This window comes from Mustelus asterias, chromosome 6, assembly GCF_964213995.1.
Source record: "Mustelus asterias chromosome 6, sMusAst1.hap1.1, whole genome shotgun sequence".
Taxonomy (NCBI): Eukaryota; Metazoa; Chordata; class Chondrichthyes; order Carcharhiniformes; family Triakidae; genus Mustelus; species Mustelus asterias.
In genome coordinates this window covers 19,625,076-19,652,659 of record NC_135806.1, presented here as the reverse complement: position 1 = coordinate 19,652,659, position 27,584 = coordinate 19,625,076, and the positions used below count along the sequence as shown (strand labels likewise).

Sequence of the window (27,584 nt, the reverse complement as noted above, 5' to 3'; positions counted from 1 at the left end):
TCATAGAAAATGATATCTCGTCAAGTGACAAAAGGATCCTGTGACTCATTATTCATGCTGCAGGTTATTCACTGTGGGCATTATTAGAAGTAAGTTGTGACTTTGAGTCCATTGCTGTAGAATTGCAGTTGGAGATTTATTTTAATAGGCACCATTGGGAAAATAACGTGGACTAGAGATGTATAGGGTTTACCAAAGTGTCTTCTTGCCCCTACATTTCTTTGTAGTTTCCTTTACTGGAGAGGAAATTATACTCTTCTATATTTATGGTTCAGCATAATTATTTTCCTTCTGATCTTCAGAGGGCAGAACACAACAAATTTATTCAGAGCTGTTGCTCAACACCATTAAAGTATCAATGGCCTGAATAAATGATGGCGCCTCTGGAGGAACTTGTGGTCATTGACTGTGAAAATAGGGTTTAATATGTTTTTCATCCCCGTAATGATGAAGGAATTGAGTAACTCGTGCGCATTGTGCTTTACTCTGCAATGTATTGCTTTGTTTGTAACTATTGGCCAGGGTTTTACAGCAGCGAGTAATTGCATTGTGTGTGTTTTCATTATAGGAAAGTTGGATTTGTGCCTATACAATAGATTACTGCTTTCAGCAGGGAGGTCACCCCATAATGCCAGTGACCCTGAAAAATTAATAAAGAGGGTTGCCATATTCGTGATTTACTCAGATGTAGTTGTGTACATAATGAAGACTTAAGGACCTGCCACGAACAGGAACCACACTCTGTTGCTGTTTGGTCACAAGTAAATGATTTAAAAAGCTGGTGTTGACCTTCTGTTGACATTGCGCTGCAACCTGATTCAATTCCGTGTAATTATTTGTCGTGATACAAGAAGGTTATTTAAGGTTGCTGCTGTCCCGAATAAATTCGCATTATTTTTACGAGGTCACGCGAGCAATAGAAGAGACAAACAGTTGTGGCTTTACAGTGATAGAGCATCAGATGTTTCAGTTGTTTTTATTATTTTCCAATTGTTGCACTGAGTGTGATCTGAAGCTCATTCCTGTGTTTGCACTAACCAACGTAATTCAATTTCCAATCAATATAAGTGTGGTGACATATAGAATCCCTACAGTGCAGAAGGAGGCCATTCGGCCCATCGAGTCTGCACCGACCACAATCCCACCCAGGCCCTACCCCCACATATTTTACCCGCTAATCCCTCTAACCTACGCATCTCAGGACTCTAAGGGGCAATTTTTAACCTGGCCAATCAACCTAACCCGCACATCTTTGGACTGTGGGAGGAAACCGGAGCACCCCGAGGAAACCCACGCAGACACGAGGAGAATGTGCAAACTCCACACAGACATATATTTACCTCTGTTTAGGAAAGATTTTTTACAAACCTGTCCAATAATGACCAATCAACAAATGTTTTTAACTTTACTTTTACATACCATATGTTCTATCTTGCAGCACTGGGTATAATTGAACAGACATATATTATATAAATATACATCCCTTTACAATTGCAGCTTTAATTCAGTACTCAACAGGCTGTTTTGCTGATTAACCATATACAGGAGAGCTGTTGGGGGGGCACAGTGATTAGCACCGCTGTTTCACAGCGCCAGGGTCCTGGGGTCAATTCCGCCCTCAGGAACTGTCTGTATGTAGTTTACATGTCCTCATGTGTCTGCGTGGGTTTCCTCCAGGTGCTTTGGTTTCCTTTCACACTCCAAAGTGTGGGTTAGATTGCTTGGCCATGCTAAATTGCCCCTTAGTGTCAGGGAGATTAGCAGGGATTACGGGGCTAGGGCCTGAGTGGGATTGTTGTTGGTGTAGGCTCGATGGGCCGAATGGCCTCCTTCTGCATGTCAGAATTCTATGATTCTATAAGATGATCTGGCAATCAAAAATGTCCCCCAAAACATAGTCATATTATAAATAACAGTATTCATAACTCATTAAAAATAAACTACTTGAAGGTAAATTCCAGCTGTTGATTGTTTAGGATCAAACCTCACTCCACTTTGCACATAATCTAGGTTATCCTGGACTGTGGGATTTCATTTTCACATGGCCCATTCACATATGATAAACAAGTTCAATTGAATATAAACAGGCAGAAGCAACACTTCCACATCAATTCAACTTGGAGCCCTTCTAAGATTCTATGAATGTCCAGAATCAGGTAGCATGGTGGCAAAGTCTTTAGCACTGCTGCCTCAATGCCTGGGATCCGGGTTCAATTCCAGGCTTGGGTGACTGTGTGAAGTTTGCACATTCTCCCTGTGTCTGCGTGGGTTTCCTCCAGCTGCTCTGGTATCCTCCCACAGTCCAAAGGTGTTTGGGTTAGATGGATTGACCATGCTAAATTGCCCCTTAGTGTCCAAAGATGTTAGGTAGATTAGCCATGGTAAATACATCAGGTGACATGGATAGGGCAGGGCCTGGGTAGGATTCTCTTTTAGAGAGTTGGTGCAGACCCGATGGGCCAAATGGGTCTCCTTTTGCACTGTAGGGGTTCTATGGTTAACTGTGAAAGGCTTCACACTGCTTTTTAGTCATCTGTATCTCTTTTTAAATTACAGAAATATAAATACAAAAAATGTGTAATGGAACTTGGGGGTGAAAAGTAAAAATGCTCTTGAGTCATCGTGAAGAAGATTACCTGAGCATAATCGAGAATATTAAGCATCAGAAATAATGTTGCCCTGTTATAATGGATTTTTCTTTCTTCTCCCTCAATCTAGTCGATTGATCCTGGTCAGCAGTTTACATGGGAACATTCAAACATGGAAGTCAACAAACCAAAGAATAGATATGCAAATGTAATTGCATACGACCATTCACGGGTTCTCCTATCTGCAATTGATGGTAAGTGGGGGCTGTGGGGACAGTACACTTGTGAAAGTCTGAGCTCAGCACTTTCTGGTTATCAGGCAAAATTTGCTAATTATAAAAGTCCAACTCAGGCTTCAAAACTTTCACTTTGTCCTTCAGGAATGACCCTGGCGATTTCAATCTGCTTTGATTTTACATTGGGCAGTAATCTGCATCACTCGCTCAAATTCCATTTCCACTGATTTCCGAATTCAGCGTTTTACTCCATCGTTTTACTACCCAAGCAGTCATGGAACAAAATATCCCCATGGCATGTTAAATTCTTAGCATTCAAATAATTTGTGAAATTTCAGCTCTGTTTTACCTGGTAACTTAAGGTGACCTTGCATCCCCATTGCCCGAAGTCTTGACCCACAATGACAGAAGAAGATTGTCAGATTATGAAAAGCCTACTTGTAAAAGGTGAGAAGGGAGAAATGTATGAACCTGTCTGAGAGATGCACAGGGTTATATCTGGGAATGCCTGAATAAATGGTTCAAAAAAATAAAACAAACATGATTGAGACCAGTTAATATTGGGTGAGCAGGTAATAGGGAAAATTGTGTTTGCACATGGCTCACCTGATGGTACAATGCAATGGAAACTGGTGAGGTTCTCATAATATGGATGTACGATATTCAGATACTGTGTTCAGTGTGGTTCAACAGAATTTCCCACCGGTGGCAAGAGAGGAAACCCACAGAAAGAGAAGAAAGATGATTTCCTTACCTCCCTTCCCCCCCCCTCCCCAATCCTAACCCTATAAACCCCTGCCCCACTGACCCGCACTCTGAGGCTCCATCGACAATCTTCATCCTTGGGCCTAATGTAATATCGGTCGTGGCCATCACTCCCCAGTGGCGCTGATAGTATTGACGAGTTGCTGGCCTTCTTTGATTGGTTGGGAGCTCTCTAAAGCAGGTCATCCGGACTGTAGGAGAAATTGCTGTGGGAAACTCCCCCTGCAGAAGCCAGGAACCCCGACAACAGACTGCCTTGTTGGATTTAAGCCCCATGGGGGGAGCTAAAATGGCAGTGGCGACATTGCCATCTGCTGTGCAGTGGTGGATGGGCCCACCTGCTGTGCGGTGGAGGATGGGCCCACATGCTGTGCGGTGGAGGATGGGCCCACATGCTGTGCGGTGGTGGATGGGCCCACATGCTGTGCGGTGGAGGATGGGCCCACATGCGGTGCGGTGGTGGATGGGCCCACCGCTGTGACTATTAAAATTCCACCCTGGGAAGTAAGGAGCAGAGTCCAAACTTTTTCCCACAAAGAGGACGAGCCAGGGAAGATGACCAGTCACTGCACTCCAGCAGTATCTTACAGCCAATCATGCCAGCCCACTCAGCTGCAGGTAAGCTTTGGCAACCAGAGCCAGTGGAGGATAAAAATCCTCTTACTTTACCAATGTTGTTGTGTACTTTTGTTGTGTTTGTTACAGTAAAAGTGAACAAAATATCATGTAAATACATTATGATGTGGAAGCCGTTAGGTTATATCTGTACGGTTGCATTGTAGGTACAGGTACGTACTGTCGTGTCAGAAAATCTGTAAAATATTTATGCACAGAGTGTATGTAGTTGTACCTACCAGTGTTTTCCAGACATGATATTTAAAAGGATTTAGGAGCGAAACTAGGGCACATTACGATGCGTAGAGTTTAGAATTACTTTTTGAATTGAATGTATGTCCAAATAGAATATTCTACATAGAATTAACTCGGAGAACAAGGATAGGAGCTCTAGAGATTTAGTGCAAGTCTTTTCTATTTGCACAAATAGACTGTTATAATGTAAAAACGGAACATGCTGGAAAGTCTATCAATGCCCGAAAAGGAAAAAGATGTTTAGCATTTTGGTTCAGACCCTTCATCAGAGCCACGTTTACAGTTTCCCTTTTACAGAGTGTGCGTCTATAATGTGCACTTTGATTGGTTATTGTACACAAAATTGTACCATTGAATTCAATAACATTGTATTCTGTTCAGAGCTACCAGAATTAATTCTAGATAAACTTAACATTTAGGGTACGTGTCGTAAATAACTGTGTTTAATTGCACATTCTCCAGTCATTGTTATTCTGCAAACATTTACGACAAACAAGGCATTTCATTATTGAGACTGAAATCAACTGTAATAGTAATTATATTTGAATTGATTAATCCCTTACATCTCATCCGTGTGCTAAACAGAATGTTCATCACTCTGACAGCCTGAAACAATGTATCTGGACAAACAGAATAGAAATCCTTGTCAGTTAAGCATGCTTGTTAAAATTCAAAATAATAAATATGTTTGCAAGTTTGAGATACATTGCAACTGGGTTGGATTAGAATTACCGCGATATCTGGTGTATGAGCAAAGAATTAGACTCCATCCTGTTCCTCGCTCAAATGCAAAATTTGAATGAATGTCATGACTGCAATTCATTTAACTGAGAAGGCTGGCTAAAAGGAGACACTAATTAAATTTTTTAAATTATGAGCTTAACTTTGAAAATATTTAAACTTCCGCTCCTGATCCCCATGTTAGCCGATGGTTCTCTCCCTTATGGTATTGTCCCGTTCTCCTTTCAATATGCTGTCATTACCCATCTCCTTAACAAAAAATCAACCTTTCACCTGTCCCTAGAAACTGTCATTCCATCTCAAGCCTCCCTTTCCTCTCTCCAAAGACCTTGAACATGTTGCTGCCTCCCAAATTCATTCCACCTTTCCCAGGTTTGAATGCCTCCTCCAATCAGCAGAGCTGCCCCTGCCACAGTTCTGAAACAGCTCTGAATAGAGTTACAAATGGCAGCTTATGTGACTGTTAACAAAGGAAAACTTACTCCCTTTGTGCTTCTTGACCTGTTTGCAGTATTTGACACGATTAACCACACCAACTCTCCATTGCTGGATGGAACTGCTCTCACCTGGTTCAATTCTTACGCATCTAAGTGGAGCCAGAAAATTACCTACAATGGCTTCTCTTTCCGATCCCACACCAGGTACATCAGTGTCCCTCCAGGGTCTCTCCTTGACGTCCTTGTATTTCTCATTGACATGCTGCCCGTCGGTGACATCATCCTGAAGCACAGCCTTAGTTTTCACATGTACCTGATGAAATCCAGCTCTGCCTCAGCAACTCCTCTCTCGACTCCCATCACTGTTGCTAAATGATCAGACTGCTTATCCAATAGCCAGCACTGGATGAAGAGAAATTTCCTCGAATTAAATATGAGGAAGATTCACACCTCTCTGTCTCCATAGGCCCCACAACCCTTTGAGCTATCTGAACTCCTCTAACTCAGGCACCTTGAGCATCCCGGTGGCACAGTGGTTAGCACTGCTGCCTCACAGCGCCAGGGACCTGGGTTCAATTTCTGGCTCGGGTCACTGTCTGGGTGGAGTTTGCACGTTCTCTCCGTGTCTGTATGTGTTTCCTCCGGGTGCTCCAGTTTCCTCCCACAGTCCAAAGATGTGCGGGTTAGGTGGATTGGCCATGATAAATTGCCCCTTTGTGTCAGGGGGGCTAGCTAGGGTAAATGCATGGGGTTATGGGGATCGGGCCTGGGTGGGATTGTGGTCGGTGCAGACTCGATGGGTCAAATGGCCTCCTTCTTCACTGTAGGGATTCTATGATCCCAATTTGAATTGCTCCAGCATATTGTGGCTGTGACTTCAATTGCCTAGACCCTAATCTTTGGAATATCCTTCCTGCTCTTCTCTACCTACTTGTCTCCTTTAAGATGCTCCTTAAAACCTACCTCTTTGAACAAGCTTTTAGACATCTAACCTCATATCTCCTCATCTGGGTGGAGGTCATATTTTGTTTTATAACTATCCTGTGAAGCGTCCAGAGCCACTTCATTATGTCAAAGGTGCCAAACAGTGGAAGTTATTATTTTTATATTATTATTGTGAGTAGAGAAGGACTATTTCCTCTCTCCGAGAATCGGCATTGACAGTCAATGAGGAGAGAGGTTAAGAGAATTTCTGTTTTGCTGAGGTATTAGGGAATGAAATGCAAAAGAATAGTTGTGACGGAGCCCACTCCATCTTTTTAGGGAAAAATACCAGGCTCTCTGCCTGGTACAGGAATGACTACACTTGCTCTCCAGATGATGATGCCAACCTGACAGGTCGTTTCATTTCTGCAGATGAAGAATGGTTTCATTTCCTCAGAAACGGCCTCATTTACCCATCCTATAAGTACCTTGTCTCTCACTTTGGACAGAAGTGGATCTCAGTTGATCCAGTTCCTGATCTGCTTTGCACAGACAGGCAATGTGCCAAAAAATGTAATGCCATGATGATTGGTTGACAGTTAAGGGCATCGGCATTTGCTATGTTTATCCTAGGTTGGTGCTTAAAAGTATATTCATAGGCGGACAGAATTAATGCCCATAGTTGAATTCTTGCCTATCAGCCTTGGGAGAGCCTTATTCTCTCTGAAACGGCCCATCGCAGTTTGTGGTTAGAAATGACGGTAAAGTGTCTACCATGCAAGCACTGGTAGAATTTCTTGATGCCGAAGACCATTGATAGTCCTTCCTTCTCAATGTGTGATTAGCCTTTTCTGGCCTCTGAGAGCGTTCTTGGGATAACACCAGACCAATACCAAATGGAGAGGTGTTGCAGGTCAATATCAGTTCTTTAGATGAGTCAAAATGCACTAACAGATTTGAGGAATGCAGCCATTGCTTCACTTTGTTGAAAGTTCCCTTCTGGGAGCCTTCCAGTGTTGGTGCTTCTTTAGCAGAATATGCAAGGAGGCCAACACAGTCAATAAGTTGGGTAAAATGTCCACAGTAGTTTACCATCCCCAAAAATGATTTAAGTTCAGTTGTGTTTTTTTTGGGAAGGCGCTTCCTTTATTGTCTTGACCTTGTCTTCTATGGGGTGTAATCCTTCTGTGTCTACACAGTGCCCCAGGCCAGTGGCCTGAAAGATGTGCTTCTCTTTCTTGAGGGGAATTCCAGTTTCCTGAAATCGCTTTATCACCTGCCCTAAGTTTTCTCGATGCTTAGCCTCTATTGATTAGGTGAGAAGACATCATCAAGGTGTGCTACAACCTATGGTAGCCCCTGTAGCAGGCCCTCCATTATCCTTTGGAATAATGCACATGCCAAAGACATGCAAAGTGGCAGGTCCGTGTACTGGAATAGGCCTTGTTGTGTGATTATCATGACATACCCTCGGGAGTCATAGAATCCTAGAATCGCTATAGTGCTGAAGGAGGCCATTCGGCCCATCAAGCCTGCACCGACAACAATCCCATCCAGGCCCCATCCCTATAACCCCACATATTAGCATCATCTAATTTGAGTTGCTGGTACACACGACTCATATTCATCATTGTGTAAGATTGACCTCCAGCCAGCTTTGCATACAGGTCTCCAATCCACATATTTGGATATTTATCCAGTTTAGCAGCCTGATTAACTGTTCGCTTACCATCGTTTCAAATGTGGATGGTCTTGTCCACTTACTCTGGGTATTATAGGTGTTGCCCATTCCAAAAGCTGAACTGGCTGGACGATGCCTAGTTCTTCGAACTCAGTATCCACTTTTTCCTCGGAGGGTAAATGGTACCGGCCTTGCCCTAAAGAATCAGGGAGTCACCTCTGGATCAACATAAATCTTAGCTTGTAGTCCTTTGATTTTGCCTAATTGTTACGTATTGTTGTCGCATTTTCTTAACCTTTCTGGAAGACCCCTTCCTGCACTTGGAGAATCTCGACCCAATTCAACTTGATTTCTTTAAGTCATTCAGGACTGAGAAGGTAGGTCCTTCACCCGTCGCTATCATCACTAGGAGCTGGGTAGATTGTTGTCCATAGTTCACAGGTATCATTGTGGTGTCTTTTATTGGTATTGCTTCTCCTGTATATGTCTTCAACTTGGCAGATGTGCTCTTCAAGTTCAATGGTTGGGTACCCTCTCTCGGGTATTGAATTGTGTCCTCACCCATCACTGTGGCTGATGCTCCTCTATCCATTTCCATCTTAAGAGGCTTCCCATTTACACAGTGTTACAGTTTTAGGGTTTATCTCGCTTTTTTTAGGTTAAACAGAGAGTGAATATCAGAATCACTGGTGTCAGGCTCTTCCACATTGTATTCTTGTAACATCTTAGTTTATGTTACTCAACGATCTTGACTTCACTCTGCACTTCTTTTTCAAGTGTCCTCTTATGTGACAATAAAAACATTTCGGGCCCGATTTTACCACTTTCATTCTAAGTGCTGAATCTGGGCGTAATGCAGATCCGACTTAGAAATCTACTTTCAGGCGCCCCTATACGCACTCAACCTGAAAAAAACATCTCCAGTCCCATTCGCGCTGTGGGCGGGGCTTAGCATGGCTGAAACGATCGGAGCTCTGAACTGCGCATGCGCAGTTGGAAAAAAATTTGAAAAAGCGCGCCTGTGTCAGATCGCTCCCGGGCCGCAGAAAGTGGAGAAAGCGGCCCGGGAGCTAAACGCGGGAGCGATGGACACCACACACATCACTGTCCCCCTAATCCACCCCCCCACTACCCAGATTGATCGCCACCCCTGCCCCCCACCGATCACCCGCAGAGTGGCAGTGGACCCCCCTTCCCCCCCCGCGCCCTCACCTGAGATCCATCTGACCTCGTCCCCCAACCGGAGATCCATCTGCCCGCGCCCCCCCCCCCCCCACCAACACCAGTGAGCGATTGGGCCTCCCCCCCCCCCAGACAATGATCTGGCCTCACCCCCACCCCCACCCCCAGAGAATGGTGTGGCCTCACTCACCCCCCCCCCCTCCCGAGGAACATCCAACCCGCCTCCTCCTCCCTCCCCACCAGACAGTGATCAGCCCACCCCCCGCCCCCCCACCCCACCACCACCAGACAACGATCAGCCCTCAGCCCCCCTCCCCCCACCAGAGATACATCTGACCCGCCTCCTCCCCCCCCCCCCCCCCCCCCCCCCGCCTCAACCAGACAACGACCGGGCTCACTCACCTCCCCCCACGACCAGAGAATGATCTGACGACCCCCCCACCCCCACCACTGATCTGAGTCAGAGAGCCGTTGGAAACGCTTAACGTGCTCTTCAGCAGCTGGAGCGCCCAATTCAGACTTTAATTTAGCAGGTCCATTACGGCGCGGTTCCGGATTGGCAAACGCGGTGGTAAAGGAGGAAATGCTGATGAAGTTGGGCGGGAAGTTCATTAATTCAATTTAAATGCATGCAAATGCATTTAAATCGCCGTTGCGCCCGTTTTGGGCGCGAATCGAATTGCCACCATTCCCAGGTTTCGGTAAAGTGGCAATCTGCGCGGGCGCGGATCGCGTTAATGGCCGCACACCCGACTTTACCACGTTTCCGTGCCCGAAAACCGGCACAACGCAATGGTAAAATTGGGCCCTTAGTCTCTTTAAACTTACATGAATCAGAAGAGTGTGATTACCTACAGGTCGGTAACATTCCACTTTAAGCATTACTGTCTGATTGTCTCCACTGTGCCTTTTTGTTCTGTGGGTGGCTGAAATTATTTCCTCCTTCATGGCTGCTTCAGCAGTATCTGCACCATGGCTTGATACAGTTTTCCATCCTAACTAGTAAACAGCACCATTTTGTGTGCTCTGCTGCACTTATTCATCTCTTTCAGTGCTCTCTAAGGCCAGTGCTATCTCCATTGCATGTTTAAAATTTATGTCGACTTCTGCAAGCAATCTGCTTTGAATCTGTGTTGCTCATGCCACAGACTAACCTATCCTGCAACATGTCATTTAGGATCACTCTGAAATCTCAATGCTCTGATAATTGCTTCAGTTTAGCAATGTAAGTCATGATCGATTCGCCTGCGGCTCTCGCCCTCAAATTAAATTTGAATCTCTGGAGTATGACTGATATTTAGAGTTGAAAATGACCCTTCTTTAAATCCACAAGCTCTGATTTGGAGTCAGTTGTCCTTGGGGCTGTGACACTGCAAATAAGAGTGTTGGTCTGACTTCCACAGACGCTCGGGAAAATTGCTTTGCCCTTTGCCCCTCTTCTATTTTGTTTGCATGCAAATAAAACACAACGGGCTCAATGTATTATGTCCAGTCGTCCATGGGGGAGTAGAATGAGTCCATTTGCCCAAAGAGAGGTGTTCTGGTGAATATATATTTTCTTTTCCTCAGACTTCAGTTTAACCAAGACACTCACAGGTGTGAGCCCAGAGGCAATGCCAGAATTATACCATCCTTGTCGCTGAAAATAATGATGTACTTTCGGAGACTTATTTAGCAGAACAAAATGGTTTTGGTTACAAGACATGTCCATGAAGTGTATGCTCACATCTAGTCCAAAGTACTTCTACCCGAGGAGATCTCCTCCCCTGGAGAGACTTCCCATGCTGGATCTTGATTTAATGTTCAGACCACGTCACTCTTGGTTATGTTGCTCTTAAAAGGACAATCACATTAATTGCAACTTCATTGTAATTTATGTCAATGAATACAACAAATATTATTTCGCAAAAAAAAGGGAGTTATTTTAACCTGACCTGTATGGCAGAAGTTGGGGAGATGAGCAATTAAAATTGCCTCGGTTACTTACCTGTGCTGGGAATGTCGGGTGCTGACAGTTCCTGGTTTTACCCGACTGAACTGAGCAGGATCCATTTTCACGAAGGTCTGATAATGCCACTAGGCCTAACTGAGGCAGCAAAACTGGGAATTTACAGTGAATTTCCTGCCAAGTGAAGATTTCACACTGGTGCTCACTCACCAAAACTGGGTTGTTAAAACAGGGCCTCGTGTGTGTTACTGCTTTTACCAGATTAGTGCTTTGTTGCCTATCATGAGTAATCTCTCTTTAGCAATAATCTTGCGATAAGCATCTGATGCATCTCTCTGTTCCATCAGCAGATGGCTTCTTGCGCAGAGGGATTGTTATATCTTAAGCTATGCAATTTTTGTACATGTATTTATATTGCACTTAGGGGTATAAGTTGATAAACTATAAATTGATAAACATCTGATCTTTTAAACTAAAAAGTTTATTTTAATTTCTGAAATTCCTGGTAATCGGTCACAGATGTATGTGAGACACCTTGTAAACCTACTGAGAGAAGCATAAAGGATAAGTAGTATCCACCGCATACTTCGCTAATCCAAGAGCAACAGTCTAATCAGTAGTCCCAAAAAATAATCAGTATTTACAACTAATGTTTGATTTATTGTCAGGTGAATTTCAAAATGTGCTCGTAAACAGGGTGAAGCAAGGAATAGCACAATGAATAGCTGTTCATCTTAGGTTTTCAGCAATGATCATCAACACACTGAAATAACTGGCCTGAAGTATGGAACTTGTATTTCTTAATGCAGTGAAACACTGTCAAAGTTATCAAAAACTAAGATCAAAATAAATAGGAGCAGGAGTAGACCGTTTGACCCATTGAGCTGCTCTGCCATTCGATAGGTTTGAGGCTGATCTGATTGTGGCCTTAATTCCACTATCCTGCCTGTAGCCATATCATTTCACTCTTTTATCAATCAAACTCTGTCTGAATCAACCTTCAACATATTCAATGATCCAGCTTCCATTTCTGTCTGTGAAGGAGAATTCCAAAGACTAACGACTCTCTGGGAGAAGACATTCTTCATCATCTCAGCCTTAGATGGGAAACTCCAAATTCTGAAACCGTGTCCCCTGAGTTCTAATTTTTGCCACGAGAGGAAGTATCTTCAGCATCCGGCGTGTCAGAATCTCAGAACCTATGTTTCTGTAAGATCCTTTTTCACTCCTCTAAACTCCATTGTGCGTAAGTTCAACCTGCACAATCTTTTCTCAGAAGGCAACCTCTTCATCCCAGGGATCAACTGAGTGAACCCTCTCTGAATTGCTTCCATTGCAAGTATATCCCTCCTTAAGTGAGGAGATCAAAACTGTACACAGTACTCCTGGTGCAGTCTCACCAGTGCATTTTACAGCTGTGGCAAGACTTCCCTACTTTTATAGTCCATCCCCCTTGCTTCAAAGGCCAACATCCACTTGCCTTCAGCATTATTTGCTGTCCCTGCATGCTAACATTTCATACTTCATATGTGAGGACAACGAGATCCCTCTGCACTGCTGCGTTCTGCAGACTCTCCATGTAAGTAATATTCTGCTTTTTGTGGACAAGCTCTCAATTTCCCGTATTATAATACATCTGCCAAATTTTTACCTACTCACTTAACCTATCGATATCAATTTTAAGATTTTGTATCGCTTTCACAACTTGCTTTTCTACCTATCTTTGTAAAGTCAGCAAGTTCCAAGTTATCAATATGGATCATAAACAGTCGAAATCCCTGCAGAGAACTCTGTGGCACTTTACTAGTTACAGTTTGCCAATCTGAAAATCACCCATTTATCCTGCCTAACTACTTCCTGTTAGTTGCGCTCTTCCTGCATCTTCCATATCAGGGCTCACCTGCCTTTCCCTGCTAACCAAGAGTGAGAGAACACTTGACTGAATGTCAGCGTGACATTCTTCTTCCTCCTGCATCGTGGTCAGACCCCCCCACCCACCCAGTTCTCTGCCTCCCCTGCTGTTAGGGGTTCTCTTCTAACAATATGGAAAGGCAGAGAGTTGAGAGTGTGAGGAGTGAGCTGACTGCTGACAATGGAGACTTAACATTTCCAGAGGGTGTTTTGTGAGGAATGGGAGCATGAGGACAATAGGATGAGGGTGAGTGTGACTGCTGTCCACTGAGGTACAGAGTTAATTTGATTTGATTTATTATTGTCACATGAGATACAGTGAAAAGTATTGTTTCTTGCGCACCATACAGATAAAGCATACGGTTCATAGAGTATATAAGAGAAAAGGAAAGGAGAGGATGCAGAATGTAGTGTTACAGTCACAGCTAGCGTGTAGAGAGAGATCACCGTAATATATGGTAGGTCCATTCAAAAGTTGGTGGCAATAGGGAAGAAGCTGTTCTTGAGTCGGTTGGTACGTTTTCTCAGACTTTTGTATCTTTTTCTTGATGGAAGAAGGTGGAAGTGAGAATGTCCAGGGTGTGTGGGGTCCTTAATTATGCTGGCTGTTTTCTCGAGGCAGCAGGAAATGTAGACCGAGTCAGTGGATGGGAGGCTGATTTGCATGATGGATTGGGCTTTGTTCATGACCCTTTTTAGTTTATTGCGGTCTTGGTCAGAGCAGGAGCCATACCAAGCAGTGATACATCCGGAAAGGATGCTTTCTACGGTTCATCTGTAAAAATTAGTGAGAATCGTAGTGGACACAAGCTGGAGAGGAAAGAGTAGGTGTGAAAGCAAGGTGTGTCACTAAAGGGGAACACTGTGCAGGAGAATGATTACGAGGTGAGAGAGTGGTGGTTGCTAGGTGAGAGTGCCTGACACTTATCTTGCTGTACCTCACTACTTCCAGGTCCTGGGCACCATGTTATATTCCAGAAAGACAGTTGATAACGGTTAACACTGGAGCCAGCCCTCAGCAGTTTCCTTCGTCCCACTGGTAAATTAAGTGCTTCACTCGGTGCTTCCTGCCCTGGTGAATCCTGCAGGGCTGCTTTAAGTAGAGATGCTTCAGCACTCTATCATCCCTCCCACCCTCCTTGATTTATCGGAGAACTCGGAGGTGGGATGGTAATGTTGAGCCTGAGTGAAAGAGCCTCAGGGAAGCCTGCCAATTAGCCAAATGGGTTCTCGACTCACTAATTGTCCTGCCAATTTGGAAGGTAGTCCCTATCGAATGTTTCTGCCCCTTGAGTCAGCGATGGTCACGTGACGATTGGATATGCGAAGACTTGTCTTGGCACTGTTTTTGCAGATCTAATGTTCCACATTCATCATAGGACACTTCTATACATATACAATACCAAGGTCTGGCTTTATATTTGACAGCTCCCTTTGCAGGGCTGCAAATTTTCTTAGAACCCTTACGATGCAGAAAAAGACCGTTAGGCTATTGAGCCTGCACCGACTCTCTGAAAGAGCATCTTACCCAGACCAACATTGCCATTCCGTTCCCCACCCCCGTCCCTGTAACCTGGCACATTTACTGTGGTTAACCCCCTTAACCTACACATCTTTGGACACTAAGGGACAAATTAACATGACCAATCCACCTAATCCGCACATCTTTGGAGTGTGGGAGGAAACCGGAGCAACCGGAAGAAACCCATGCAGACACGGGGAGAAGGTGCAGATTCCACACAGTCAGTGACCCAAGGCCAGACTTGAACCCCGGTCGCTGGCATTATGAGGCAGCAGTGCTAACCACTGTGCCAGCATGCTGCCCCTTTGTTGAAAATGTAACTTTTCATGAATGTTTTTATGAATTTTATTTCTCTCAGGATACTAATTACTTTTGTTCCTGAATCAGAATGAATTGTCTTATGATTCATGGTAATATGACTTGGTGTTTAAGATTGGGGAAGATCCATTCAGTTACATGACATTAAGCTACTGCTCTAAACCTGCAGAGGCTAATGAGCATTTTTCTATGTTTAATAGTGTTTTGCTGCATTGCGTGAAGCACTTCATGAGCCTAGTGAGAGTAACAGAGATGGGAAACCGGGTCCCACTAGCAGTTAGGTCCACGTTCAAGCTGTCAAATTCAACTGATTTCCAATCTTTACGCAGTAAATATGTGGTCTGGGCTGAAAATCTACAGGAAAATCTTCCACTGAATGTGTAACAGTTACAGGATGGGATTGGAAAAAGTAAACAGTGGCCAGGAACTGCTGATATGAGTTATTTTCAAGGTTGTCAGATTAACCATTTTAGAGGCATAGCGTTTGTATGAATGGGCATTTATACAGCACGTTCTGTGTGAGTGCAGAGAGATTTTAACGTCACACTCCCGTGAAGTCACTTTGATTTGTTGTTTTGAGACGACATGACAGAAGTCATTGTGCTGACCTTCCGCCTTGCAGTGGCTGAGGTAGAAAAAGTTCCACAAAAGTGAAGTTTTGAGATTTCAGCAAGCTCTCTGAGTCTCCTTCAACACACGTTCATTGATAGTGTTAGAATAGTGTTGACAAGTTACATGGCTCCTATTTAAAAAGTCTCATCAGCAATTACCGGCGTTCTGAGAATGTAATTCGACTTAGATGCTCAGTTCCCAAATTAGAGAGCAGGATGAGCTCTCCCCACTGCCCACTCGCAACATTCTCAAATTAGTACGCACCATCATCTCCAAGACCAAGAATAGAGTTGCTGTATTACTCACTAAAAATATGAATCAAATGTCAATTTTCTTGTCAAATTATACTCTGACAAACAATTCTCAGGTGTGGAGTGGTAATGGAAAAATACTGAAGTATAAGATTGCTAAAGTATTATCACAAACTACTGACTACCTATTTTAATTCCAAATGCAGTAATGATAACATAATTGCATTTGTAAATGTCTGACAGCTGTAGATTTTTCAGCAAAGTTATGATGGAGCCAACGTGTAAGGACTCTATTTTTCCATTGCAGATTTTATTAGGATGATGAGGATATAAATGGATTTTTGTTGTATCATTATACAATGAAACGCATTGTTATACCTGGCAATCTCAGGATTATTTTGGACTCCTCCGTGTTGAGATATTGAAATAGCATTGTGTTAAATTCAATGCAATTGAAAAGAAGTCATCAAAAAGTTCACTTTTAACAAGTTACTGCACCGCTGAATCTAATATCATTTGAATTTACACTAGGTAGGTTACACAGAAAAAGCTGAAGGCAGTTTGATGCTCTGACCTGCTGAGGGAAGTAAAATTGTAAAATGCTTCAGAGATTGTTGATCCCAGATTAGAGCACGGAACCAGAAATGTTTAAGAGCTGAATATTGAGTTCTCCCTCATATATAATAGGCTATATAGAATGGGTTCAGCAGGAGTGATTGTAACAAGGACAGATGTCTCATAAAGTTGACCATGGTAGTTATTATGAGCACAGGGAGAAATTGTATTTTGATGCCAATGGGGAAAACTGTGGATTTTATATAACCTAAGCATAGCTTTTCAACTTCAATTTAACAAATGGTGATTTACCTCCTGGGTCAATCTGCTCTGTGTAGGGAATAGAATTCTAACTGATGTTATGACTGGGGGAAAAAAATCTGATGTATTTCTTTCTCCAAAGTTGCCGACAACTAAAATGAAATCTGTAGGATAGAACCGTGTGTGACTGCAAGCCCAGAATCAAAGAATCACAGAAGGAGGCCACATTGTCCATTCTTCCTCAGTGCGTTCTATAAAGATTTATCCAATTGGTGCCATACCTCTTATTCTTTCACCATAGTCCGGCAGTTTTGTCCTGTTCAAGCATGTATCCCTTTTGAAAGTTACTGTTAATTTAATATGTGAGTAGGTGATGTATGCAGTTGATAGATATACTTAGAGCAGATAAAATTCATTTCGCAAGCAACTATACGCCTTACCACTTTGGGAACATCTGGAATAACTATAGATTCTACAGGAGGGTAGGCTGTTCATCCCTGCCCACGCTTTCAGGCAGTGAATTCTGCAACATAGCACATTTCTATAGCAAAAAAAACCCATCAGCTTTCTACCTCTCTTCGCTTCCGAAGATAAGGCATAGTTAACTTGAAACGATAACATTGTTACTCTCTTCACAGATGCCGCCAAAGCTGCTGCATTTTTCCAGCACTTCCTGTTTTAGTCACAGAATACTACAGTGCAGAAGAGGCCCTCCGGCCCATCGAGTCTGCACCAACTCATGAAATGCCCTGACCTGTCCAACTAATCCCACTTGCCAGCACTTGGCCCATAGCCTTGAATGTTATGGCGTGCCAAGTGCTCATCCAAGTACTTTTTAAAGGATGTGAGGCATCCCGCCTCCACCACCCTCCCAGGCAGTGCATTTCAGACCATCACCACCCTCTGAGTAAAAAGGTTTTTCCTCAAATCTCCCCTAAACCTCCCACCCCTCACTTTTAACTTGTGTCCCCTCGTAACTGACCCTTCAACTAAGGGGAACAGCTGCTCCCTATCCACCCTGTCCATGCCCCTCATAATCTCGAATACCTCAATCAGGTCACCCCCTCAGATTTCTCTGCTCCAACGAAAAAAACCCAAGCCTATTCAACCTCTCTTCACAACTTAAATGTTCCACCCCACGCAGCATCTTTGTAAATCTCCTCTGCACCCCCTCCAGTGCGTTCACGTCCTTCCTATAATGTGGCGACCAGAACTGCACACAGTATTCCAGCTGTGGTCTCACTAAGGTTCAACGCAACTCCATCATGACCTCTCTGCATTTGTAATTTATACCCCAATTGATAAAGGCGAGTGTGCCATATGCCTTTTTCACCACCCTATTAACCTGCCTTTCCACCTTCAGAGATCTAATATTAGTCCTAATATAGTCCTAATATTGACCCCTGGGAACCACCATTGTATACTTCCCTCCAGTTTAAAAAAAACAATCATTCTCTGTTGGCTAATTTTGTATCCATGTTGTGGCTGCTCCTTTGATCTCATGGGCTTCAGTTTTCCCAACAAGTCTAATTGTGTGGTTTATTTCTCAAATGCATTTAGAAGTCGAGATACCCATAGACCACATTGCCCTGATAAATTCTATCCATGACTCCATCAAACACCGTTTGTCTTTAACAAATCCATACTGGTTTTCAATAATTAACTGGTATTTTTCCAAATGAGAATTATTTATTTCCAAATTATAAATTTTTCTATGTTCTATAAATCTCTCAAAATTTTCCCATCCTTGACTTTCGGCTGCCTTGCACCAAGTACCTGATTTATCTCTCGCCTTTTTCTTGAACAGTGTGAATTTTCAACCTTTCAGTCCTCTGGCACCTTTCCCATAACTAAGGAGGATTGGAAGATTGTGGCCAAAGCCTCTGTTATTTCTACCCATATTTAACTCAACATCCTAGAATGCATCCCATCTAGACTGGGTGATTTTTTTGGCATTAAGGAATGTCAACCTTTTAAGTATCTCTTCTTCGTTTGTGTCCTATTTGGTTTCTCTACTACCTCCCTGTTTACCTGTTACATTGACAACAGCATCTTTGTGAAGACACTTGCAGCCAGTGCCTCAGCCATGCTCTCTGCTTCCACAAGAGGATTTCTGTTTTGGCTCTTAATTGACGCCATTCTTTCTTTGACTATCTCTCTTATATTTATAGGAAATAACTTCAATGTTCCCCTTTATGTCACTCACTAATCTATTCTCGTACACTGTCTTCATTCCAGTTTGTCCCTGTGTAGGCTCTCTATGTTGCTGAGGTGTTATGGCAACCACACGTGTTTCCCTGACACTGTTGAGGTATAAAGAAAGAAAATCTTGTATTTCTAAAGCGCCTTTCATGAACTGAACTTTACAACCAGCTAAGTACTTTTTGAAGTGCAAGTATGTTGTGTGTGAAATTGGGGAAAAAAGCAGCTGTCAATTCATGCACATCAAGACCCCCCCAAACAACAGAGAGATAAATGACCAAATCATGTGTTTCAGCAGTGGTGGTCAATGGATAAATGCGGGCCCAGACGTCGAGAGAACTCCTCTGCTCTTCAAAAACTGCCATGGGATCTTTCCCCTCTACCCTGAGAGAGAGGCCCAGATCATGTGCTTGGTTTTACATTTTACCTGTTACTTCCAACTGTGCAGTAATCCGTCTGTAGCTACATTGAAGTGTCAACTGAGCTTGTGTGTTTCAAGACTCTGAGGTGAGGCTTGAACCCAACTCTTCAGGCTTCGAGACAAGAAGGCTATTACAGAGCTAATGCTGGCACCTGTAATCTCAGTCAATGAGACACGCTGGTCTCCTTCACTTCAGTTTTGTAGAGAGTGGAGTCTGGCATCAAGCAGGCCGTCCTCGGTAAATCTCCTGTGTGCTGAACTCAGTCTGGCTGCAAAAGATGGATTGTCTCTGACTGTGTCCTGCCAGACAGGATTAAAATATTCCATCCATGGTGTACGGGGCTCATATACACTTAAGTTGCTGAAGGTGACAAGTAGATCTGGGTTTTGACACTTTTTAAACGCTTGCTCAGCTCACTGCTTGCCAAACATAGTTCAATATCATTGCCAAGTTAAAGAGCTAAAGTTCTATTCCAAAGGACAGCCAAGTGGCTGGTGGTTTAAATGACAACGGAACTGATATTCCAGGAATCGTAGAATTACCACTGCTCACCATCGTTTCTTTTTTGCATTAATTCACAGAATTAACAAAAGGGAATTTTTCTTCCCGAAATAATTTTATTGGGCTTGGCATCTTGGACCAAATTTGATGAATATCTCAATAAATATAGTGAAATACAGTGAGCATTTCATTGTACCCTGTCCGTTCTGGTTGGAATACCAGTGCTGGCGGATGAAGCCCTTAACTGGGCATTAATTACCCACTTAAAGGCCTCAACTGACGTCAAGGTGGGAAGGTCGTCCGAATGGATCTAATCAGGCCATTGGTGGGAAGGCGACAGGGTACTCACCCGCCACATTCCTTTCTAAATGCTTCCCGCACCCCACCACCGTCACCAAACTTGCCACGAGTGAGGACGTTATGCTCTGCTCAGTGACATTTGTCATTGGCTACAGCTTACTGGACAGATCGTGTGCTGCAATATGGTCTCCTCACAAACAGCTCATTTTACCAAAATTGCCACTATTCTCCTTAAAATTGTCAAAACTGCAAAGTTATCTTCATATTAACTTTCAACAGAGCTTAACCAACAGTAGTAACACAGTCACTTACTTCTTACATGGAGCTTCTGAATAGCTTTGTACCCCCCACAGTCTCAGATCAAATCCGTGCGGTGCAGAAGGAGGCCATTCGACCCTTCGAGTCTGAACCGACTCTCCGACAGAGCATCTTACCCTTGGTGCAGCACAGCCCAAGATATTGCTCCAAATTCCTTTTACATTGAACCAGAAGAAAGGGCATTTAAAATATGAACAAAATGCTGAAAATATTCAGCAGGTACGGCAGCATCTGTGCAGTGAGCGAAACAGTTGATGTTTCAACTCTGTGACCTTTCATTAGACCTGGGAAATGTTAGAAATGTAATAGGTTTTGAACAAGGGTTGAGTGAGACCAAGACAAAAGGGGAGGCCTGTGATTGGGTGAAAGACATGCAAGATTGAATTACAGAAGAGTTATTTTTCCAGGGCCAAAGAGAATGGTGATGGGGCAATCCTCAGTGGAAACAATTCTGGTGAGGGATGGACCTCTGAGCTCTCTCTACCTCTATCCCGACCAGGCCAACAGAGAGCTCTCCCCTTCTTCCTTGGACCGAGGCACAACCGGTCCCCATTCATCACTCGACTGAGCTTATATTCACTCTGAATGCAATCCCAATTCACTTATTTCAAATAAGGGGTGCTGCTATGGTTAGCTGCATGGGTCTTATCCATGCATGATTATTTGTAGGCTGCGTCAAATATTTGATGTCCCAGTCCTACCCGGGCTCCCTCCCTCAACTCTTTTCCCATTATGTTGATGACTGTATCAGTGCCGTGTCCTGCTCTTACCCTGAACAGGAAAACTTCATCAAACTTTGGTTCCCTCACCTTCACAGCTCTTCCCTTCCTTTCCTTGACATCTATCTTTATTTGTGGCAATAGGCTATTAACTAATATTCATTATAAGCCCACTGACTCCCACACCTACCCCATCTACACAAACACACCCACTACACCATGTAAGAATTCCATTCCATTCTCGCAGTTCCTCCATTTCCGTCGCATCGTTTCTGATGCTGCAACCTTCCATAATAGTGCTTTCGACATGTCTTCTTTTTTTCTCAATCGAGGATTCTCCCTGCCCACCACCACCCTGTTTAACAGGACCCTCAACCGTATCCACCACATTTTCTGAACTTCTGTTGTCATAAGAACATAAGAAATAGGAGCAGGAGTAGGCCATCGAGCCCCTCGAGCCTGCCCCGCCATTCAATAGGATCATGGCTGATCTGATAGTGGTTTAGTTCCACTTACCCGCCCACTCCCCATAACCCTTAATTCTCTTATTGATCAGAAATCTATCTATCTGTGACTTAAACATATTTAACGAGGTAGCCTCCACTGCTTCAATGGGCAGAGAATTCCAGAGATTCACTACCCTCTGAGAGAAGAAGTTCCTCCTTAATGCTGTTCTAAACTGACTCCGCCTTATTTTGAGGCTGTGTCCTCTAGTTCTTATTTCCTTTCTAAGTAGAAAGAATCTCTCTGCCTCTATCCTGCCTAGCCCCTCCATTATCTTATATGTCTCTATAAGATCTCCCCTCAGCCTTCTAAACTCCAACGAGTACAGGCCCAATCTACTCAATCTCTCCTCATAAGCTAACCCCCTCATCTCCGGTATCAACCTGGTGAACCTTCTGTGTACTCCCTCCAAGGCCAATATGTCCTTTCGCAAATAAGGGGACCAAAATTGCACACAGTACTCTAGTTGGGGCCTCACCAGTACCTTGTACAATTGCAGCAAGACCTCCCTGCTTTTATACTCCATCCCCTTCGCGATAAAGGCCAACATTCCATTTGCCTCCTTGATCACCTGCTGCACCTGCAAACTGTCACCCCCTTCCCTCCCTCCCAGAACCTTAATAGGATTCCCCTCATCCTTACCTTTCACCACATCACACTCCATGTGACATTGATCACGTTCCACCAATTCTGCCACCCTCAGTGTGAAGCCACCACAAACTACATCTTCCCCGCTCCTCTCCTCTCCTTTCAGCACTCTGAAGAGACCACACAATTACCCTAACACCCTTTCCCGTGGCACCTTGACATGAAGATGCAAAAAATGTAACACCGGCCCTTTACCTCCTCTCTCCTCACCATCCGAGGCCCCAAACACACCTTCCAGGTGAAGCAGTGATTTACGAGTACTTCTTTCAATCCGGTCTCTTGTATGCCCTGGTCTCTTCTCCACTGCGGTGACTAAACATAGATTGTCTGACCATTTTATAGAGCATCTCTATTTTGTCCGCAAACATGAGTCCAAACTTCCAGAGGCCTGCTATTTTAATTCTCCACCTTGCTCCGACACTGACATCTCTGCCCTCAGCCTGCTGCACTATTCCAGTGAAGTTCAATATAAGCATGAGGAACAGTACCTCATTTTTCAATTACACACTTAACAGCCTTCAGTACAGAACATTGATGTTAATAATTTCAGACCATAAACATACTTCTCCCCCTTTTGTTTCCTTTGCTTTGCTTCTTTCGAGGTTTTTTTTTGCATTCAGGCAGCAACACACCTGCTCTAAGCATTGGCTGTATCTCCATTTCTTTTCTTGCCCAGTCACCATTCTCTTTGGCCCTGCCTTCTGTCATTCAATCTCGTCTGTCTTTCACCCTGTCACAGACCTTCGTACTCACTTTGTTCTACTCACTCGTTGCTCAAAACATATGACGTCTCTAACTTTCCTCAGTTCTGATGAAAGGTGACTGACCTGAAATGATGCTGCCTAACCTGCTGAGTTTTTTTTCCCCAGCATTTTCTGTTTTTATTTCAGATTTCCAGCATCCACAATTTTTTTGCTTTTCGATTAAGGGGCAATTAAAATTCATGTCCTCCTAACTATATCATCGATGGCAAACAAATCTAGCCCTGCCATTGTGGGCTATGCCCCATGAAAAGGATGCTTAGCATTTTGAGGATACTTTAGATGTCGGCTGGTCAAGAACATCTTGAGCAGCCTTTGTGGAACCTGTAATTGGAGGACATTCATGTGTATCCAGGCAACTATCAGAATTGGGCTGGACAGTGGTAGTGGACATTAATGGCACAGCATTCAACAAAACTTGGTATTTAAAATACTTTGATGGCTATAACTTCAAATAGCTTGTCTTTTTCTGTACAGAAGCAATTGTTCATCCTTTATTCATTTGTTTATGTGTGTGTTGCAATAATGAAAACCCTAAAGCTGTTTTACCCTGTTACAATAATGCAGATTGTGTCTGCAAAATTAAAATTCAGTATTACAGGGGTAAAACTGAAGATGGTGAGGGAACATTTTTCAATACATTGGTGCAACCCACAGTAGAATTCAAATGCGTAGCCTGCGGACACCTTTCGGATTCCTGTTAGCAGTTAGAATGCACTGACTGTATCAAAGAGTGTCTTTTGTCTTGACTATTTCTTGATTAAAAATGGAATAGTCTTTTGCAATATCGAGACAGTGACAGCCATCATGGAATTTGGAAACTGCAATACCACATTCACTCTGACAGAGCTCTTTAAAATCTACACTATCAGATTGAGGCCAAAGTTCTGTACGCTACTTGTCACACACACGATTTCACTTCTCCCAATATAACTTTAAAAGATAGAGCTTGCCCATGGCGAAGTTCACAGCTGGGTGTTTCTGCAGCATAACCTTTACCAAGGTGTCAAACATAGGAACAGGAGTCGGCCATTCAGCTCACCGAGCTTGCTCCACCATTTAATCGGGTCATGGCTGATTAAACACTCGAATGCCTTTTACACCCATTGGCCCATAACTCTTTGTGTTATTGTTAATCAGAAATCTATCAGTATCTGCCTTAAACATACACAATGACTGAGCTTCCACTGCCCTATGGGGTAGAGAATTCCAAAGATTCACATCCCTTTGTGTAATTAAATTTCTCCCCATCTCGGCCCAAAGTAGCTTCCCTGTTATTTTGGAATTGTGCCCCCTGGTTCAGACTCCACAACCAAAGGAAATATCTTACCTGCATCCACCCCGTTGTTCCTTTAAGTAATTTGTAGGTTTCATTGAAATTACCCCCTATTCTTTGAAACTCTCGCGAATAAGACCATAAGGCGTAGGGGCAGAAGTAGGCCATTTGCCCCATCAGGTCTGCTTGGCCATCCAATGAGATCATGACTGATCTGAAATGATAATCCTCAACTCCACTTTCCTGCCTTATCCCCATAACCCTTGATTCCCTTACTGATTAAAAATCTGTCTATCTCAGCCTTGAACATACTTAACAGCCTAACCTCCATAGCACTCTGCAGTAATGAATTCTACAGATTCACTGCTGTCTAAGAAATTCCTCCTCATCTCTGTCTTAAATGGGTGACTCCTTACTCTGAGATTGTACCCCCTGGTCCTACACTATACTACAAAGGGTAACAACCTCTCAGCATTCACCCTGTCAAGCACCCTGAGAATCCTATATGTCTCAATGAGGTCGCCTCTCATTCTTTTAAATTCCAATGAGTGCAGGCCCAACCTCTCCTCCGAAGTAAATCCCTCCATACTTGGGATCTACCTGTTTGAATGTTCTCAAGACTGCCTCTAATGCCTGTATAACTTTGCTAAGATTAGAGGTCCACAACTGTTCAAAGTATTCCAGTTGTGGTCTAACTGGTGCCTTGTACTGTTTTAGCAAGACTTCCCTATTTTTATACTCCATTCCCTTTGAAATAAATGCCACCATTCCATTCCCTATTACCTGCTGAGGGTGTGTGCTAGCTTTGTGTGATTTATTTGTGAGGATCATAAATCCCTCTCAGCTATAGCTTTCTGCAGTTTTTCTCAATTTATATCATATTCAGCTGCTTTATTCTTCCTACCAAGTGCATAACTTCACATTTCCCTATATTATATTTTATCTGCCAAGTTTTTGCCCGCTCACTTAGCCTGTCTCTCTCCCTCTGTAGACTCTGTCATCCTCACCACTTGCCTTCGTACTTAGTTTTGTGTCTTTCACAAAGTTGGCAATTGTGCATTCACTTTCCTCATCCAAGTCATTAATATATATTGTAAATAATTGTGACCCCAGTACAGAACTTGGTGGCACTCCACTAGTTACAGGTTGCCATCCTGAAAATGCCCCACTCACCCAACTCCCTGTCTTCTATTAGTTACAGTAAGAAGTCTCACAACACCAGGTTAAAGTCCAACAGGCTTATTTGGTAGCAAATACCATAAGCTTTCGGAGCGCTGCCCCTTCGTCAGATGGAGTGAAAATCTGTTCTCCAACAGTGCACAGAGACACAGAAATCAAGTTACAGAATACTAATTAGAATGCAAATCTCTACAGCCAGCCAGGTCTTAAAGGTACAGATAATGTGGGTGGAGGGAACATTAAACACAGGTTAAAGAGATGTGTATTGTCTCCAGACAGAACAGCTAGTAAGATTCTGCAAGATCAGGGGGAAAGCTGTGGGGGTTACTGATAATGTGACATAAATCCAACATCCCGGTTTAGGCCATCCTCATGTGTGCGGAACTTGGCTATCAGTTTCTGCTCAGCGACTCTGCGCTGTCGTGTGTCGTGAAGGCCGCCTTGGAGAACGCTTACCTGAAGATCCAAGGCTGAATGCCCGTGACTGCTGAAGTGCTCCCCCACAGGAAGAGAACAGTCTTGCCTGGTGATTGTCGAGCGGTGTTCATTCATCCGTTGTCGTAGCGTCTGCATGGTTTCCCCAATGTACCATGCCTCGGGACATCCTTTCCTGCAGCGTATCAGGTAGACAACGTTGGCCGAGTTGCAAGAGTATGTACCGTGTACCTGGTAGATGGTATTCTCACGTGAGATGATGGCATCCGTGTCGATGATCCGGCACGTCTTGCAGAGGTTGCTGTGGCAGGGTTGTGTCGTGTCATGCGTCACTGTTCTCCTGAAGGCTGGGTAGTTTGCTACGGACAATGGTCTGTTTGAGGTTGCGTGGTTGTTTGAAGACAAGAAGTGGGGGTGTGGGGATGGCCTTGGCGAGATGTTCGTTTTCATCAATGACATGTTGAAGGCTCCGGAGGAGATAGAACCATAGAAAATTACAGCTCAGAAACAGGCCTTTTGGCCCTTCTTGTCTGTGCCGAACCATTTTATGCCTAGTCCCACTGACCTGCACTTGGACCATATCCCTCCACACCCGTCTCATCCATGAACCCGTCCAAGTTTTTCTTAAATGTTAAAAGTGACCCCGCATTTACCACTTTATCCGGCAGCTCATTCCACACTCCCACCACTCTCTGCATGAAGAAGCCCCCCCCTAATATTCCCTTTAAACTTTTCTCCTTTCACCCTTAACCCATGCCCTCTGGTTTTTTTCTCCCCTAGCCTCAGCGGAAAAAGCCTGCTTGCATTCACTCTATCTATACCCATCAAAATCTCATACACCTCTATCAAATCTCCCCTCAATCTTCTACGCTCCAGGGAATAAAGTCCCAACCTATTCAATCTCTCTCTGTAACTCAGCTTCTCAAGTCCCGGCAACATCCTTGTGAACCTGCCGTAGCTTCTCCGCTTCTCCGCTCCGGGGAAGTACTGGACGACGAAGGGTACTCTGTCCACCGTGTCCCGATTTCTGTGTCTCTGTGCACTGTTGGAGAACAGATTTTCACTCCATCTGACGAAGGGGCAGCGCTCCGAAAGCTTATGGTATTTGCTACCAAATAAACCTGTTGGACTTTAACCTGGTGTTGTGAGACTTCTTACTGTGCTTACCCCTGTCCAACGCCGGCTTCTATTAGTTAGCCAGTCCACTATCCATGCTAATATGCTACCCCCAACAACATAGGCCTTTATCTTATTAAGTAGCCTTTTGTGCGGTAGCTTATCGAACACTTTTTGGAAATCCAAGTATATTGCATCTACAATACAGGCCCCATTTAGCTAATCTCTCTTCACAAGACAGTGCCACCATCCCCGGAACAAGTCTAGTGAACCTTTGTTTCACTCCCCCTATGGCAATAATATTCTCTCTGAGGTAAGGGCGACTAAAACCACACAGTACTCCAGGCGTGGTCTAACCAAGCTTCTATACAATTGAAGCAAGACCTTACTGCTCTTGTACT

At 43.8% G+C, this 27,584-nt stretch overlaps 1 protein-coding gene across 14 annotated transcripts in view; it reads left to right on the top strand.

The window, feature by feature from the left end:
* ptprda (protein tyrosine phosphatase receptor type Da) overlaps window positions 1-27,584 on the top strand; it is a 595,150-nt gene that overhangs the window by 511,154 nt on the left and 56,412 nt on the right. For all 14 annotated transcript variants that reach the window (XM_078214119.1, XM_078214118.1, XM_078214117.1 and 11 more), the window contains one exon: window positions 2,719-2,842. In XM_078214119.1, coding sequence (XP_078070245.1) covers window positions 2,719-2,842 — 124 coding nt within the window. The remainder of the gene's footprint in view (window positions 1-2,718; window positions 2,843-27,584) is intronic.